The sequence below is a fragment of the Leptinotarsa decemlineata genome, unplaced genomic scaffold (assembly GCF_025532065.1).
Source record: "Leptinotarsa decemlineata unplaced genomic scaffold, Ldec_3_MD MMD2_P_RNA_scaffold_5, whole genome shotgun sequence".
Lineage (NCBI taxonomy): Eukaryota > Metazoa > Arthropoda > Insecta > Coleoptera > Chrysomelidae > Leptinotarsa > Leptinotarsa decemlineata.
Genome location: NW_027412532.1, coordinates 10,403,627 through 10,423,945, shown reverse-complemented (window position 1 = coordinate 10,423,945; position 20,319 = coordinate 10,403,627). Strand labels below are relative to the sequence as shown.

The 20,319-nt window shown below is 34.2% G+C and overlaps 1 protein-coding gene across 1 annotated transcript; it reads right to left on the bottom strand.

The window, feature by feature from the left end:
* Positions 1-1,114: 1,114 nt before the first annotated feature.
* LOC111513397 (protein takeout) lies at positions 1,115-19,769 on the bottom strand. Its single transcript, XM_074169520.1, has 5 exons — positions 19,530-19,769; positions 7,245-7,485; positions 6,714-6,847; positions 4,207-4,356; positions 1,115-1,371 (listed from the first exon to the last, which is right to left on the bottom strand). Exons 1-5 carry the CDS (start codon positions 19,588-19,590, stop codon positions 1,202-1,204), a joined length of 756 nt encoding a protein of 251 aa, XP_074025621.1. The 5' UTR covers positions 19,591-19,769; the 3' UTR covers positions 1,115-1,201.
* Positions 19,770-20,319: the final 550 nt, after the last annotated feature.

The window sequence follows — 20,319 nt, the reverse complement described above, 5'->3', positions numbered from 1 at the left end:
GAAAAGCAGCCTTTGCATTTCCAGCGACATGATTGTGCCAAGACATATTGGTGTCCATTTTACCCCCCAACAAACTCATTGAAGCAGAAAGCGAAATTGTCTGAGGTGACATTATTGTATCTGGTTCGGAGACATAAATATTTTTGGAGAAAACATATCGAAAGGATTGGTAAACGGCGCTATCGGCTACATTGCAGAAATTGATTGGCCCCAGTTCCGTTGAACGCAAATGTAAACAGATGTACCGTCAGTTCAGATCAATTATGGTACGGCTGAAAGTAGGATGTTACCCTTAATTTCGTCATGTGTTTCCACTGTACACAAGTGTAAGGCAGCACTCTAGACTAAGCATTTCCGAATTTAGGCTCCAAATTGTTTGAAGGACAAGTATACGTGGCCCTAACTCGAGGAAGGTTTATGTATTGAGGAGTTAGATAGAAATTCTCGGGAGATAAACTTTGTGATACTGAGGCACTAAAAAAAACTTTCACCATTTTGTTCAATTATGTGCACATTTTAAATATTCAACAAGTAAAACATGCATATACATGACTGTCCTAGATGGATCTTTCCACTTCTATGTACTCAGAGTGTACCAACTTTAATCGGCTGTGTACCATAATTACCAGACTTTTCCATTCATAATATTTGAGTATATAATGATTTGTCAAAATCCCGAAACTGTAGTTCAACAGATTTCATATTGAATTATTGTAGTCACAAAAAAAAGCGTTTGCAGAAAAAATTTGGAAAATATGGAAGTGAGCTTGGTGTATGAGAAACTCTATGATTCATATGAAATATCTCCAAATTATTGGGTGGAAATTATAAATATTTATATTTTCAGCGCTTGTAATCAGCACCGATTCATGATAAATTTAATCGAATAACAGGTCTAACGTATATAATCGTTTTGAAATTCTTTAAATTCTGGTTATGCTGTTGGTTGAACCAGAAACATCGGGAGAGTGGTTGTTTTTTTACCAGACAATAATCAGATTCTACTGTGACGAGGTTAATGTTTCGAAATTTCATTTATTTTCTCAGTTATCATATTTTTGCCCTCAAAACAATATTCTGATGAATATTATTGGGAGAATTCATGAAATTGAACTTCAAACTCTCTCGATTTTAATAAAAATTAACTAGTTTGTACATAAATACATAAATCTATATCTAATCTACCACCACATAAAAACTATCACTTCTTGATTCCTTCTTCAGGTACATAGAACGTATCCATTGGTATATGTGAGAGCAAAGAGTTGCAAATACTCATAAACAATCCAGCGAGTTTCAGTTTCAGCTGTGGCAGCATAACATTGAATACTTCCATACCATTCTGGCGTAAAAATAAATTGATTGCTTGAGCTGAAAAAAAAATGTATCCATAAAGATGGAATCTTTGTTTTTTTATTGAAGAGACACACACTTTTGTCAGTTTTTGAAATTTTGTCATGAAAGCCATGTCCATAAGTTCATGTTGAGTTTTGACATTATATATCTAATGGTATATCTGAATTTCGGATATATTTAACATAAGTTTCAAGTAAAATGTCATTTTTCTTTCCCACACCCCGAATTTCATATACTTAGAATTTCACTTTGTCGTTTGTGAAAAAGAAAGTTTTACAAACTTTTTGATTCAGTTTGTATACAGGGTGTTTCAAATTCGATCATCACCATTTGTATCTCGGAAACTATGAGAGATACGAAGACGGTATTGGGGCAAAGTTGCGCATTTAACTGACTAACACTATACCGTTGAGAAAGTTCTGAAATTCCTAGTATATCTGGAGATATCCGGAAAAAACAGAAATTTCGGAAAATGGTTTTTATTTTTTTCCAGCTTTATTTTTCGAAGGATTTGAAAATAAATTACACTTCCACTTCGCCACTCTTTCCTTGCTACATAATGATGTTTTCAGATTTACTATCCAACGTTTTGTCTTCCGGCCACCAGCATCAACTTAATTTTTCCTCATTGACGGTACATTGGATCGTTTCTGTTTTGAATAGAACTAGATTTTACCTTTTCAAGTTATCATTCTTTTTTAAAATATCGGAGATAGGTATAATAGGAAGTTTCCAAATTTGACTTTCAATTTGTTACACTCAATAACATTTTGTTATTGTACATTTCCGATGTCCTAACACTGTTTCTATCGTATTTGTAATAAATGTGTATCATATATCTGTTTTCTTCATTCGTGGAAGCCATGTTTCGCCAAAAATTCAATGACCTGTACAATAACAAAATGTCATTGAGTGTAACAAATTGAAAGTCAAATTTAGAAACATCAAAGTCAAAGCCCATTATGATAAGAATTTTTTTTCATTATCTCCAATTTTTCCGAAAACGAATGATAACTTATGATACATCATTGGAAAAGTAAAATCTGGTTCTATTGAAAAGGGAAAAAATCCAATGAAGCGCCCATAAGAAAAAGTAAAGTTGATGATGGTGGCCGAAAGACGAAACGTTGGATAGCAAATCTGAAAACGACATTATGTAGCAGAGAAAAAGTGACAACGTGAAAGTGCGATTTATTTTAGAATCGTTCGAGAAATGAAGCAAAAAAAATAAGAAACCATTTTCCAAAATTTCTGTTTTTTCCGGATATCTCCGGATATACTCGGAATTTCAGAACTTTCTCAACGGCATATTATTAGTCAGGTAGATGTGCAACTTTGCCCCCACTTAACCATCTTCGTATCTCTCATAGTTTCCGACATACCAATGGTGTGGATTGAATTTGAAACACCTTGTATACACTAATGAGTAAATGATTCATTAATTGTATTTTTTTATTCAACGGGACGTCCTATGCATTTCTCTAATTTGGAATATGCAGTAAATTATTTTGAAAATCTAGAAGGTCAAATTCTGAAGAAATCGAAATAACACCATACTGGCGTGATAAAAAAACTTGATTTATAATTTGAGTTGTCATCTGTATTTTATAGATTCTATGACATATCTTAGAAAGAAGTGTCTTCCACTTCTTGGTAGATAAGTCGAGCTCAGCCCAATACAAAATAAGCAAAGAATATATCAACCTCTGGTAGAGACGACTCTGTGAAGACGATTTTGAGTTTTTATTCTTCGCAAAGAATATATTTCATATAAAGACCATCATCACTGATATCAGTAACCATGAAGAAAGCTGTATGTAATGTATTATTGAATAGGATACGCCACTGTTTTTGTTTGATATATTTTATATTTTCTTTTTATGCGTTTACTAAAAAATCAAGTAGTTGTGTTTGGGAAACTGGTCTGAAGGGTCATTATAATCTTATTCCAAGTGTGTATGTACATCAGTATTGTTCATTGATGAATAAACCTTATTCAGGAAATGAATTGTTTTCTTTTTCCTCGAACGTACATATCACTGTTCATCAGCATATTCGGTCAATACTTGATGAGGATCCATAGTAATTTCATAAACTACAACTCACGACTTTATCTCCACAAACTTTATTTGGAAAATATATCACATGATTCGCTAAGATAGTAGCTTCTTCAACAGCGATTTGAATAACTTGTTTGGCCGTTACTTGATGAAGATCCCTATTATTCGAATCGCTGTTAAACAAACTACTGTGTTAGCGAAACATGTAATATATTTTTCAAATAAAGTTTGTGGAGATCAAATCCTGAGTTGTAGTTTATGAAAATACCTAAGCAATCGTCAATACTCAACTTCCTATTACATCTCACCCTTTTTGGAACAATTAAGTCTTCTCACGTGATGGTTGAGTATTTGAACCTGAAGCTACACATTACCGAAATTTTTATGATTATAGCTTTTTAGCTTCTTCGAAAATCGTTCTTTAAATTGGTACTCTCTTAGATATTTTGAACATCGAAGCTGGTGTTTCTCAGGAATCCACATATGATTCAATTATTTGTTTCATGCCGATAGATTTCGAAGGAAGTGACCTTGTCTATGAAGTTTGGCTTATTTACCATTCATAGGAGTATGAAACTAGATCACAGTTCATCTAACATAAGGCTTATCCACTCGGTTTGAGATGACTAGTCGATATAACATCTGTATCATTTCCTCTGGTCTTATTTTTATTTTTCCGGAGACAGTCACAATTGTTCGTATCTTTATTGACTATAACACAACCTCCAAACTTTTCAATTATTTCCCAAAACCCTATCCTACAACTTTTTGATAATAAAATCATACTCACTCAAAATAATGTTATTTTTGTAAATATTCTTCACTTCCAAGCCCACATCCTTGACATCTAGATCCACCGTCAATGTATCAACGTGCAGATACTTCTTTTTTTCTTTTACTTGTACACTAACAGTCCCTCTCACAGTGGCAAGAATGTCATCTGTAAAAAAGTGGTAACATTCAAAAGATAAAATTAGTTCGACCTTGTTCGATCGATGACAATTTTTTTGTGGAAATTCATATTGAATATAGGATATAGAAAATAACTCCTGTCTAATTTCCATTACGTAAAAATTAAACAAAAGTTATTTTTTCTGTCCCATATGGAATTAGTTATACCAATAGATGAAATAACCAAAATATATAATTGAAAAATTAATTTTTTATTTTTTTTTCAATTCTGTATTTCAACTCGATTCAATTCCCTGAGTAGCGGAAGTAAGTCAAACACCGTACTTACTCACTTTTCCTATGATATTTGCATATTTGCATATTTGCAACATAAAGTGTCAAATAATCCTTTCTGTCCCCATTTGAGATTTTGATTCATTTTCAAAACGTATCCCTAAGTTTTTCTTGAATTTAGATTGGTTGTTAGTATTTCTGAGGGCTTGTGGTAACATATTTTTAATTGAATAGAACTGGCCCATAGGTACTTTAATCCATATTAAATTTCACTTATACATCTTATTGTATGATTTTCACTATAATCGAATCCTTCACTACGGAGAATGATGGTATAGGCAGCTGAAGCTGATGTGTGATAGGTACGTGATAGGAAAGTGATAGGTACGTACTTTTATTTTTGTGTATTAGACAGGAAATTTCGAAAACAAATAAGGATAATACCGTTAGAAAAGTGCTTCTTTTGAAGAGTGGTCTACAAGTTTAATTTTATTTTGCTCCACCCAGATATCTTACAGCTCATGTTGGTAGAATAAAAACAGAAGTTGATAGTTGTTTGCAGCATACATCTCAGAAAAAGGCGGGTTGGCTGTCATTGTTCATCTTCCACTGCCTGAACTACTGTGCATACTGTTTTCGGCTAGTGCATTGGCTTGGGATGTGGGGGTTGAGCAAACCGGCCATCGGATGCCTGCTTCTACGTAGCCCCGCTGGATACGGGAATGACAGAATCACTTGTGGTTCTGTTATTTCCTAACTGAATGTCATCCCAATGATGTCTTAATCCTGAGGTGTGTGTATCCGTACCGAGAGAATGAATGACACTGAGCCTATCATCTGTCTTTAAGGAACCTTCGAAATACCGGGCGCCCTCTCGTTGTCGCCTTGTCACGGTAATGCGGGGCTCTGCGTGATTGTCCTTCTTTCCCTAGCTACTCATTGAACTTTTATGGACAGAGTAAACTTAAAAATTATTTCTGCGCTGAGTCTATAAAGGAGATAGATCTCGAGTTCACGACTCCAACGGACCTCGCTGTAAATTTAGTTCAGCAGGGAGTCTACAGAGGAGATGGATGTCGAATTCACGACTCCAGCTGACTTTCCTGTAAATTTAGTTCAGAAGCGAGTCTGCAGAAGAGATGAATGTCGAGTTTACGACTCTAACTAACCTATAAATTAAATTCAGGAGCGGAAGTTTCTCAACTCCCCAATTCCTGATCCAATAACTGAATCTTAAAAAATGGTTTGGTGGTGCAGCCAGGAAACGACTGAGTCGTCTCCTCATGATTCACCAAAACCAGAGGCGGAAAAGCCCTACACGGCTGAATCTAAGGCATCGTCAGGTGTAGCTGACGTGCAAAAACCCTCATATGGCAAGGTTGTCGCGGGTATCAAGGTGGAAATCTTGCAACTTGACTATCCGACTACGTCATTAACGATGGAACAGCAGAGCATATGCTTTGTGCCTGCCCCACTGGTTACCAAATCAGGTCCCCAGTGGGGCAGGCTCTGCCGAACTCTTACCATCTGACCTGAAACACCACTCATCATACAAACTAATCGGCTTCGTGAAGAAGCTGGGTTTATTTGGCCGAGTGTGAATAAGTGTGACTCACAATGAGTGACACGATGATGACTTCTTGTTAAGTGTTCTTACATGTTCAAATTTCAGATCTTAATCTATGTTCATGCTTCAGAATTTGGTAGTGATATTTTTATAATATCGTCATTTCCCAGAATTGATTGAGGTAACATGCATTCAGAAGTTGAAATGTTTGCTTTTTTTTAAAGTGATACAAAAGATTTGCATCAAACCAATCTTGAGCAAGATCATGGGAAATATTGATGTGGAGATCTCTCTCGTTATGGTTATACCTCAATAATGTAAAGTAATATCTATCATTAGCGAATAACGTGAATATGCTTATGATTTTTAGACTGGCAAGATCATTTTTATACATATATTAAAACTAGTAGTGACCCCAAGATAGGACTTTGGAGTACTCCTGTATATCCAGTGTGCTAGAAATTGAATAGCAGGTCTTCACATATTATTTTCCAGAAATTTGGTAGAATCAAGTTATTGCCAAGGTATTGAAAGTTTATATCTACCTAAGTGTCCATTGAAAGTTCCATTTCCACTAGCAGGTAGAATAATCAATACACCGCTGCTCTCATATCTTGATTCAATTTTCAATAGAGGTATTTTAATTTTTGTTTCGAAGGGTTGTTTGTCTGTACTCAACCTGCAAAGTAGAAAACAAAAATCAAAACGTGACAATAATTCAATATTCAACAAATTCAAATATATTGAAAAAATTGAATGTGTTTTTGAATAAGTGGGGAAAATTAAATTATCCACTGAAAGATTCCACATACTAAAATTCTAGATCATTACAAACACATTGTTGATTGTTGCCGCGATTGATATTGAATATTATTGGGAATCTTTGTCAAGAATATCTATATATGTCAATATAAGTGAACAACTATAAGTTACTGAGATCTCTTATTCCACCAGCTCAACAGAAATGATATCAAAATATCCTTTTCGGAACGTAACAGATAACTGAGTTAATGTTAGTCGGCTCCAAGTAACAGAAAAGAAGTGTTCGATATGATATCAATTTTCTCCGTACTTACTTCAAGGTCCTGACAGTGAATTGACTGGCACCGAAAACATCAATATTCTTCAAAGAGACCTTATACCCATTTGGTCCTGTTGTTAGAGATAATGATAACTCTTCCATTTTGAACGGTTCAACAGAAGGCAGTTCAATTTCTTTGATTCCCTTTTTCAAGTAGGGTCGCAGGTGATGAATCGCTTCTTTGAAACACTCTATAACCTCCGGGTCTCCTTTGTGACATTGTTTGATATATGGCGCTGCAAAAATACAATGTTAAAAAAAAGAAAACACTGTTTTTCTGGCATTAAATTTTATATCTCTTTATGTCCAAAGATCATTCATTTAATAAAATGATGGATTTAGCCGTTACTACGTAGTAGGAATTCATTAAGGTAGGTACACCTGGTTCCTAATAAGGCCCATACCCCCTTAATCCCCACTATTGGCAAATGACCGCAATATGCTACAATTGCAACACTGCAATAATACGGATGGGCCTTGTTAGGACCACTACATTAATTCATTTTGTAAGTTGGTAAACTTTGTTTCAGAGAGACTATTGAAAAGTTTAAGATGCCCAGAGGTTTATGGCCTTGCAAGCAGTCAAAAATGGGATGTCAGTAAGAACAGCCGCCAAAGAATTCAATATTGCCCGTCGAACACTAAGAAATCATTTGCTTAGTGGAAAAACGGAAAAGAAACTTGGCCGTCCTTCATGTTCAACACTTGAACAAGAATCTGAGTTGTGTGAAAGAATTTTTAGGCTAGCTGATGTTGGAATGTCCTTAACATCTACATTGATGAGGCGTTCTGTCCATAAATATTGCCTACGAAACGGAATACCTGCACCTTCTACCGATAAAAACATAGCTGGTCGAAAATGGCTCAAACTTTTTCTAGGTCGGCATCCCGAAGTTGTTAAAACAAAATCGCAATTCATGAATCCAGCTAGAGCCGCCAAATTAAACAAGTTCATAGTCAATGACTTGATATCCTGCCAAGCCCTCAACGCAATTTTAATATTGATGAGAAAGGTTGCCGCCTAAATTTTCATAAATCAAAACAGGTATATGCTCATTGAGTTCATTTGATTTCTCAAGAACATGCTGAGAATGTGTCAATTGTCAGTTGTGGAAATGCTATAGGACAAATCATTCCAGCTATGATATTGTTCAAAAGAAAAAGAAAGAAGAATGAATGGCACGACAATCTACCTGCTGGGACAGTTATTGAGATGACAGAGAAAGGAAGTATGACTACCCCAACTTTTATTAAGTGGGTACATTATTTTGCTGAGTACAAACCAGAAGGAAGAGTACTGCTAATTTTTGATGAAGCATCATCTCATTTGGATGCAGGTATTGTCCATGCAGCCGAGTCTCAGAAATTTCGCTCTTCTGCCTGCCAAGTAATTGCATACATGAATTACAACCTATGGATAAGGCGGTGTTTAAAGCTTTCGAATCTTACTGGGATGACGAAGTCATCACATACTGGACAAATAAACCAGAACGAACAATCAATAAATTTTCTCAAAAGTGTTGCCAAAAGCAACTGCATCATCAAATGATATTTCAGGTTTTCGTGCAACAGGAATATACTAGTATGATCCGAATATCATTCCTGACATTGCTTTTACCCCATCAGAAATAACAGAAAATAAATTAGATTCAGAAGATTCAACTATTCCATCATCTTCGACATCCGCAACAAATATCCCTAATGGCAGCTCCATTTCGGATAGAGAAAAGGAAAGAAAAACTCGAAAGGAAAAAAAATTGAAGATAGCTCTGAGAGTTTTGACAATTCTGACATGACAGCTCAGAGAAGGATAATGTAATGTCAGTTAGTTTCAATGAAGTGTTAGTTACACCAGAATCAGAAACTAGAAAAAAACAGTGTGCTAGAAAGAAATCTCTTAATTATCGAACACAAGAAGTCACAAAATCATTGTTTGATGAAGCTAGTTTAAATGGCCCTAAAAACCAACCAAGAAAAGGCAAAAACCTGGCAAATGGAAAAACTCTTAAAAAACAACTAAAAAAAAAAGGAAAGTTGGTATTGTTTTGCCTGCAAAGAGGATGCTGAAGAAAAGCGATTAATTTCCAACAGAAGTATCCAGTTACAGAAAATGCTATTATTACAGAGTATATATGGAATAAATATTAAAAATAATGGAATATAGAAATGTATAAAAGTAAATGCTAAAACAAAGTATATATAAAATATTCGTATAAGTAGAATTACAAAGAGGAATGAAAAATTGAGTAAATAACACAAAAAGTTACAAATCATGTTACAATGTTACAAGTTACAATGTTACAGTACTGACACAAAAGTTATTTATAGTATTATTATAAGCGATTATGGATACAAGATACCAAGGCGTTCAGAGAGTCAAAATGAATATCGCAGTGTTCACATATTTTATTGAAGCTACTGCACATAAAATTCAATGGTGATCGTAGCATAATATTTTTACGTGATGCTTCGCAATAGAATTTTAGATTGTGTCGACCTTCACTTCTTGGTACTAAGAAATTGATCTCGGGTAAAAGAACCGTACTGTCAATATTGTTTTTGAGTAATTTATGCAGGAATTTTATACCAAGGATAACTCCCCTATTTTCCGAAGATGTCATATCAAATCGTGTCAACAATATGTTATGATCGATGCCTCTCGTGGGGTATTGACCATCGACTTTTAAACATAAGTATTTCAGGAACTTCCTTTGTACGCTCTCAATTGATGCTCCGCCTTGAATAAAGGTAAGGAACCGGCTGCCCCTACAGGAAAGCTTTCTCACTTGTGCACCTCCACGGAGGGAACCCCAAGAAGGTTGAAGAAGCCGCGCAACGACAGTAATGTCGCTGCATCTTCCAAAACCTTTACGGAGGCCACCCTGAGACACTTCACGGTTGCCAAAGAGAGTGTCTGTTCGGCGAGTCTTGGCATACACCCGCCAATATAAAGGAGATGTCTCCTAGTGACCTGTCCACCTTCCTGGAAAGGACAGGAGGTACGATGACCTAGGAGGACAATTCCTCGGGAGGATGTACAATGGGTCACGTGTGGCCTAAGTGCTGTTGGTCTACACTCACCTTCTTTACTCTACAGATACAGAGGTCATTGTACAACTTTGTATCAGCGTTGTCAAAGTCATTAACATCGAAAGGGTGCAATCATGTAAGTACTCTCTAATGGTGGTTAAACCCATGATAACATACGAATCTCTGGTCTGGTGGCCAAAGATGAAGCAGGCGACCGCCATCAACAAACTAGGCAAGGTGCAAAGACTTGCATGTTTGGGAATGACGGGAGAAATGAGAACTACCTCAGCAGCTGCATTGGAGACACTCCTGAATCTACCTCCTTTACACTTTGTGATAATGGGGGAGGACAGGATGGGCCAATTCAGACTGGAAAACTCACCGAACTACAAAAGATCGGACAGAACAGAAATTTCGGAACAAGTGGAGGAGCACATATTGAAAATGTGCACGGAACACATGACACCGAAGTACACCTTTAACACAAACTACTTCACGGCCCAAATCTTCAGCCGTGAAGAGTGGAAGACCATTAGTCATCCCGAAAACATGTTTGGAAAAAACACCTGGTATACAGATGGATCGAAGACCAAACATGGAACGGGAGCTGGAATATACCGAGCGGATAGAAATCTAAACTCTAGCTGTCCGCTAGGACTATACACATCCGTCTTTTAGGCGGAAGTGTATGCTATCTTGCAGTGTGCAAGGCTTATTAAATTGAGATCTCAAAGAAACGAGCGGATCAATATGTTTACAGACAACAAGAGCGCACTAGGGGCTCTGACAAACCCGAAGGTGACATCAAAACTGGTCTGGGAATGCCATGAAGAACTGAATGAACTTGCAAACAGGAACAAATCAACTTTGTACTGGGTGCGAGGGCATTCAGGAATCACAGGTAATGATAAAGCTGATGAATGCGCTAGACGCGAATCATCAACTTCATATATAGGTCCTGAACCCAAAATCATTGGTACGAAACCAGATTAGGACATGGACCAATAAGAAGCACACAGAGTACTGGAAAAAGTATCTGGCAACAAACACAGTAGAACCTTCATTAGGGAACCGTCCCAGCAAAGAACCAAAGAACTTCAATATAGTAGCGATCGGCTCAGAATAATTACAGGGTTACTAACCGGTTATTGTCCGATTAGAGGACACCTCAATAAAATGGGGCTGTACAACGGAGACCACATCTGCAGATTATGCAACGAGCAACAGCTCGCATTTCATGCGAATGTGAGGCACTGAATCACAGGATGCTGGACGCACAAAATCACGCCCAGAAGAATATGACGAACATCCAACACGGAACCTGCACAAACTAGTACAGGAAACGAGACTGATGGAATGGGTGTTGAGAAGATGGGAGAATAAATGAAATAACCCCAAGAGGCTGCAGTGTTTTCTGGAGACTTGGACTAAATGGACAAGTCAGACAGCTCCCAAGCTACAAAAAACAAGTACTCTCTAGAAGTGATATATAACTATTGCAAAACTATAATTACTAATCACCACTTCAAATACAGTTTAAATTTCACTTCCTTGGTGCAGTGGATGATTCGTATTAGTGAAAGTAATATTTTCCACTCACTCCAATTTCTTATGGCTAGTCTTAATAATAGTACTTCAAGCACGATTGACAAAAAAGTAATCATAATGAGTGAAATCACTACGCAGGCGATGCGGAAAAAGAAATTATAGAACGTATACCAATGTATAGTAAGTATTGAACGAACGGAAGGGAATAGAATATAAGAAGAGTTTCAAAAATGTGACATCGTTATGTGACTAAAGTCTGAAGAAATTGTTGTATTTGATTCAAACGCATAGGAGCGTCTTTCTTTGATTAAAATATTATGTAGATACTTGAAGAAGGAATATAGTAGGGTATATTACATAAGTCGATAATGCTTTATCTAATCTCCCATGAAACTATCCTTCGTTAATCCTAATTGAATTCAGAGAGCAATAAATTAGCACCCTTGACCTTTAGGTACGAAACGATAGGAACGACTGCGTTGTTTATTATTTTTATCAGATGTTCAGTAAATTTATAAAAGCTTTCAAAATATAATATGGTTTTTTTCAAAGAAATATGAATTTTCTGTCATTCTTAAACATCCAAAAATATTCGATTCGATGTAAATAACACACGGACGCTACTGGCAATCAAAAATATTATGTTTATCAGCAAAAAATTCCATCTGATGTTCAACATATGCTACGTGTTATAAAAATATGGAAGGTCTTACCAAAGTTATCATGCATGAAATTGCAATATCCTTTAGTTCTAAATTTAAAAAACTCAACTCAAGTTCACATGAATTGTTTTTTCAAATTCTACCCAAAAATAATCATCTTCGAATATTTGAAACTTATAAGGAAACACCCTGTACGTAAGAGTTATCCGATTCGAACAAAATGAGACATAATTTTTACTTAAAAAATTACTACCTTTAATTCAACTTTTTGGAAAAACATTTTTTGGTTTTCTATTTCTCCATCTCATTACAAAAATTTCGAAACACTTCCTATAGAAGAAAAAAACAAGTTCGGAAGAAACTTCTCAAAAGATGTGAATATAATAGAAAGTTACTTTCAGATACAAACAGGAAAAAAATCTTTCCAAAACAACTACTTTCATATGAACATGGAATCACTAGAACAAACAAATAGATACTTTCGAAATAACTACTTCAATGTGGACAATAAATTGTATAAAAATAACTTTTTTCTACAAATAAACGTATGATTGTCTTTACTTACTGTCTTCGTGACATGAATAGATTTGTCAAATCTGTGACATAAAATCGTAACAAATGATTGCTTCATCATAATGAGGCAATAAGATAAGTGTATCATTCCGAAACATCGAAGTCCGCCATTGAGGATGACAGTATTTCATGTACATGAAATTTTATATCACATCTCTTTCACATTTTATATTGTGTTGCATTCTTATAAATGATATTTGATCCAATTCCATAAGCAATGTTTCGAGTATGATGTGAATAGGAAAAAGGTGGTTTTCATATAATTCAATGTTCATTTGAAAGTAGTTGTTTCTAGAAGGTTTTTTTCTTCATTTCTCAAATAAACTTCCTTGTATTATCTACAAACTTTTGGAGTTAGTTTGTTTTGAACTTGATTGCTATCTTCCTTCCTTTGAAAGTTTTTTACAATTTTTGTATAAGATGAGAAGTCGGAAGTCAAAAGTATTTTTCCATGAAATTAGGTACATTTGAAAAGACAATTTTTCTTGAAATACATAAACATTCTTTTATAAGACTGTGAGATAATACTGAAAGAATGAAATTTTTCACTGATTCAAAACTTACTCGAATGAAAAATGATAATTTGGGAATTTTATTTCTCGCTGCGTATCTGAAAGTATGAATGTTTGAACAAAGTATTGCGTTTCGAAATCTAATGAAGATTATACAACTGTGAAAGTACAAATAGTTAGGTGTTATTATTGATAATTCTTCTTTTTTTTTTTCGATTATGCAAGTCAGGTATTAATGGCTGTAATTAAAACCTTTCCGGTGATCGGTAATAATACACTTCTTATTCTACTTAACCAACGGATGGAGAGCAACCTTGGGAAGTTCACTATTTAAGTGAAGGGAAATGGATATAGCGTGTATTTAAAATATATAGGGTATTCCTAAAGTAACACATGAATTCATAGTAAGCTAAATATTCAATAAGAAACCTGTACCCACAGGCATCAAAATTGATGAGATGTATGTCATAAAAAAATAGGAGTACTCATAAGACTCCAATACAGCATGGTTTTTGGTGTGGCAAATCAACTTAAAGTGCCCTACTATCTTTCTACGATGATTTGATTGAATTTATTGACTCAGGCGAGCGTCCCGCTGTAGTTCTATGTGACTTGAGCAGGGCTTTTGACTGTGTTAATCATACTAAGCTATTAGATATTCTGAATCGTTATGGAATAAGAGGAAATTCTCATTCATGGGTTTCATCTTTTCTCAGCAACAGAATACAGTGTGTCTCTCTCAAATTTAACAAAGGTTTATTCGTTTTCAATATCAGAAATGAGTTCGGTCCAGTTGGGAGTACCCCAGGAATCTATACTTAGGCTACTATTGTTTATCAATAATATAGACAGGAAAATACCATATTCTGCAGTAACTGCCTATGCAGATGATATTAGTTTGGTGATATCTGGCAAAGCGACGAATGAATTAACACGCAAATGTGAATATACAATGGATGTAGTATCAAACTATTTCAATAGTCACGACCTGTTTTTCAATGTGATAAAAACTCAGTAAATTCGCTTTCATAACTATCAGAACAAAACTGATGATATTCAGGTGATTGTTAATGCACTGTGATCAACTAGTTTCAAAATTGAGCTCTATAACCCATTTTTTCATTAACTTCAGAAATGTTCTCAACATAAACCAATTGTTTACCAAATAAAATGAAATCTAAATGTTAGAAAGATGTTTTTATACTCTTGACGAATTTTCAAATACAAAAATTTGATTTGCTACTATGTGTATTTTTCTTCTTCATTCTTGTATATATATATATATATATATATATATATATATATATATATATATATATATATATATATATATATATGTATTTTTTGTTTTTCCTTTCATGAATATAATGACTATATCCAATACATTTTTTTGTCACTTTGAGGAAATAAAGAATTTAAATTGATTTTGAATTGAAGAACACATAGGACTGCGGAGTTTCCAGAAATCTGAAAAAACAGGACAAAATATCACCATCACACTAAATTTATGTAGAAAAATAATTTTTTCGTCACCTAGAAGACGCTACCGGTTTTTTTTGATAAAAAAGTGTTTTTGTGATACTTCGACGAATTTTTTTATTCTCTAGTCGAATCTAGTTTACTTTTAGAAATCAAACTAACTGTTAATGAGTGATAATAAGTATTATATTTTTTATGAATCTACAAACAAACTCTAAATATCTCAATTAAAAAAAACCTACATTCAAGACTCACTTCACATCCTCAAAATAATGAAGTCTGTTCACATCATGGATTTTTTCTTGTCTAATTTCTTTTTCGAACAACAATTATTTTACCAGCGAATCTCAAACGGAATGCGATTGTATATTAGAGGTCACCTAATATGACGCCCTTAGACTTATCTGCAGGGATTCGTGAAATAAAACATATAAGTTACACAACCACAGTCCATTTTAGAGTTCATGAAGAGAATAAGAGATGCTCCTAATGAAATTATCAGCTATAATATCCCAAGGACATTGATAACTAACGAAATAATTTTATCCCAGTTTTCGAAAGCACGTTATTTGGTAACATCCCGACGCCGAAGGCGGAGAGATGTTACCTAAAATAACGTGCTTGAGGAAGTTGTGATAAAATTATGAGTTATTTATCAATGTTCGAGGGATATTCGGTGAGAAAATTTTTTGCAATTCGAACAAAATTATTTATTGAACACACAGTTATTAAAAGAACAATTCGTATAATGATATTTCGTTGATCTTGCTGTATTTGCCTCGGTTACTGCATAGGTGTTTCCACGCATACTATTGATTATTTGGTTATGATGTTCCTGATCAATATTCAAATAAGGTTTTATGGAATTTTCATTATTGTGCCCAGTAATTTTCAACAATTGCTGTTCTTGAACTCCACTCTTAGCTAGTTGACTGACTGCAGTTGCTCTATTAGAGTGATTGGTTATTTTCCTCTGTTTCGTATCCAAGCCAATTGCTTCAGCAGAAGATTTCGTCCATCCGTTGATTATATTTCTACTCAAAGGCATATTGTCATACCAGTTATCGCTTCCTGTCTTCCAGTGACGATTTGGCCTTAAAAATAGTCTATTTGTCTTGATATTTGTGCCTCGTTTTGATAATAATTTAATGAATAATCTGACAGGACAAGCATTGTTATCACTATTTTGAACTAACCATTTGCTAGAGGCGCAGTTCTTTGAACCCCCTTGGCAGGTTTTACTGAAAATTGGATTATATTCTATCCTATTAGTTGGAGATCCATTGTTGTCCTTTTCGATATGAAAATAATCAACTAAGCAAGCAGCACCTTCACCACCTCTCCAAGCCAATTCCACCGCTGCTATGTGATAAAATTTGCGTAGGAGTCCTATAGGGGTATTTTCATCCCAAAAGTTTATAATTTTACTCATTTCATTTGAAGTTAATGGTACTGAGCTTGTTTTGCGTTTAGTGGGATCTGTTTGTAAATTTCTTCGTGCTGCGTCGCGTGCATTCCGCGCTTGTTTGAATGCAACACTTTTAAAGGGGTCTAGCATGATATTATACTCCTTGTAATACTTTTCTTGTAATAATTTGCTTGTTATATTCCATACGGTTTTAACAGTAGCCTCCTTAAACTCTGTGCTATCCTTTTTTCTCATATTAATCGCCCAATCCTTGAGTATTAATGCAAGCTCTTCGAGAGTACGATTTCCATCCAATTCATATTTTCTGGCGTCACAAAACTCCATAAATATTTTCCAAGTGTATTTTTTACTATTGACAGTATTTTTTGGTGTATTTTCTTCAATGATTTTGTCAATTGCCGCATCATTTTGAACACCAAAGCGAGGAAGTGACATTTTCGATATAAATTGAATTACTGAAATGTCAAACAACTTTATTGTGTTGGTTGCTTAGCAATGTCATGACATAAGTGATAACTACCCGTGAAAACTATCCATGGGTAGTTATCAGTGTAATGATGGTTTCATTGGTTATTTCGACACACATGACTAGAAATAGACAAATTTGATAGGATAATTTTTTTGGCAAAAAATTTTCAGCTATAATATCCCAAGGACATTGATAACTAACGAAATAATTTTATCACAGTTTTCGAAAGCACGTTATTTGGTAACATCCCGACGCCGAAGGCGGAGGGATGTTACCTAAAATAACGTGCTTGAGGAAGTTGTGATAAAATTATGAGTTATTTATCAATGTTCGAGGGATATTCGGTGAGAAAATTTTTTGCAATTCGAACAAAATTATTTATTGAACACACAGTTATTAAAAGAACAATTCGTATAATGATATAACTCCATAAATATTTTCCAAGTGTATTTTTTACTATTGACAGTATTTTTTGGTGTATTTTCTTCAATGATTTTGTCAATTGCCGCATCATTTTGAACACCAAAGCGAGGAAGTGACATTTTCGAAATAAATTGAATTACTGAAATGTCAAACAACTTTATTGTGTTGGTTGCTTAGCAATGTCATGACATAAGTGATAACTACCCGTGAAAACTATCCATGGGTAGTTATCAGTGTAATGATGGTTTCATTGGTTATTTCGACACACATGACTAGAAATAGACAAATTTGATAGGATAATTTTTTTGGCAAAAAATTTTCACAGAAACATTCAATAATGTGAGGAAATAATTCATGAACAATCTTTGTCATTGACAGGAGGTGAGTGCTGAACATTCTGAGCATCAATCTAGAAGAACTGAAGTAAGTTTTGAATATATGTTTTTATTGAAATAATGATTCTTATTCTGAAATGGTTTATCTAATTTTTGAAAAAAAAAACAGTGTCGGTGATGAAATGGAAGTATGTACCTATAAATAGACATATCATAAGACATATCATAAGACCACACAATCGATTTGAGAAAAAAGTTGTTCATGCCTTCTCTGCGACTATTGGAATAACACAATTGATTTTCAAATAAAAAGTGTTAGAAATGATTACTTTTTAAATAAATTTTGTCTGATCTTGATATCTTATCCCGTTTAAAAGTTAAGAGGGAAGGGTTGGGTTTTTACTTCGGAAATATCATCTAAGCATTAAATACATTACGTAATTGGTTAACTAATTTCGAAAGGTATATATTCTAGGGTATAGTTTATTCTACGTGTTGATATTTCGCACTCCATATTAAAACACTAGATTTTATCATTCATTTTGTATTTTCAGAGTGTTCACGCCAGCCTAGCTTGCAATAAGTCATTCATGTCTATCAAAAAAAATGAAAAATTCATAACAAGGTTTTCATTACGAGAAAGTAGCTCGAAAATTCAAATCTATAACCCGAATATTTCGAAATTTTCTCCAATCTTATGAATCAGCAGGGTTTTAGGCAGTGAATGAACATCAATAAAAAAATAAGGCGATGCGATTTCAATGAAAAATTCAGAAACTATAAATGTTGGGGAAATATAGTAGAAAATTTTTAATTTTTTTTTAAGAAGTTGAAGGAAAATATGTATCGTTTTTCAGTTTCCTGAATATACACAACTTTTTTTTAGTTTTCACTTGTAAAAAATCCTATTTTGGAATATTCGATAATTTAGCTTTCATGTTGATTATATGATCATTTGAGAGTTGTCGCCTTAGATTTCGGATAACAATGCAATATATGTGGACTAAAATTAGTTTTAAAAAAATAAGCATCAATTATTGAATAATATTCATGAGTGTACAAGTTTTGATTGCATTATAATCGATTAGATGTACCGATTTTCAAAATTAATGATTTGTTAAGTAATTTGCCAAAACTTAACAATTGGATAAATTATATAATGTATAATTCAGTGTTCATATAGAAGTATTTGTTTCGAAAGAATTTTTTTCTTTCGTGTAATTCAATGTTTATATGAAAGTAGCTGTTTCAGGAGGACTTTCTTTCAGTTTGTGTCTGAAAGTTACTTCTTTTTATGATCTACATATCCATGTATAGAGTTACTTATTTAAAAATCGATTCTGTATAATTCAGTGTTTATATAGAAGTATTTGTTTCGAAAGATTTTTTTTCCTTTTGTATAATTCAATATTTATATGAAAGTAGCTGTTTCAGGAGGATTTTCTTTCAGTTTGTGTCTGAAAGTTACTTCTTTGCATGATCTACACATCCATGTATAGAGTTACTCATTTTAAAATTGATTACTTCCTTCTTTTCCTTGGAAGATTCCCTCATCCTTGTTTTTTGTATCAAGATGGAGTAGTAGAAAGCCAAAAACTTTCTTTCCCAAAAATTAATCACTCCTAAAAATATAACCCCTTCAATTTAAAAACAATATTATTTGAAAACTACTAAAATGATTATTTGTATCTGATGACTTTCCAGCCGGTAAAATATATCTAAGAAAAGGTCCTCGTTTTCAGTTATGTTAGATAATTAATAGCTTTGTTAAAAATATGTATATTTTCATATACTATAAACTAATTGAACAAGTAACTTACGAACATCTTCGCCCACAACAAATGCAAAGGTAAATCCGATCACAGAACACAATCTCCACATAATGCAACAAAAAATAAATTATATAAACACAAGTTGTCTATTTGATGCGAGTTTGATAAGTGAACTTAACAACGTTTGTTTCACTTTCACTTGGTCAAACTTCAGTTAATGGTACTCGTGCTCTTGCATACTGCAAGTAATTGTCAAGTGCTCGATGAAAAACGCGAGAATTGGGACGTCGCCGTCGTCCATGAGATTTAATGCCAACTTGATTTTTATGGATAATAAGATATTACGTACAACTTGTCGCGTGTGAAGATTTTATTGATTGATTAATATGCAAGGCACATGAGGATGATTGGTTCTTTGATTCGAATATATATACATGGTGAATAATTAACACCGTTCAACTTTTGAAATCTGCTTGTAGGTGGTCTTGACTAATATCTGTTCAAAAAATAAGGCGAATTTTAATTTTTCCCAAGAAGTATTCATTCATTCATCAATTTCTATTTCGTTCCCTTCGAAGTAGTCACCCTAGGAATAGGGTTCCCACCTCTCCCGGAATTCCGGGAGTCTCCCGGATTTGAGCTCTGAAAATCAAAGTCTCCCGGCTCCCGGAATGAATTCAGAATATACAAAATTCTCCCGAAATAACAAGTTGTACAAAAGTAACGACACGCGGGTGTCCAAATGGCTAACCGATAACGTGGGATGATTTGAGAGATATGGCCGTGGATTTGAAGATTAGTTTTGATGAAAATAAACTTTATGAATCCAACCACCATC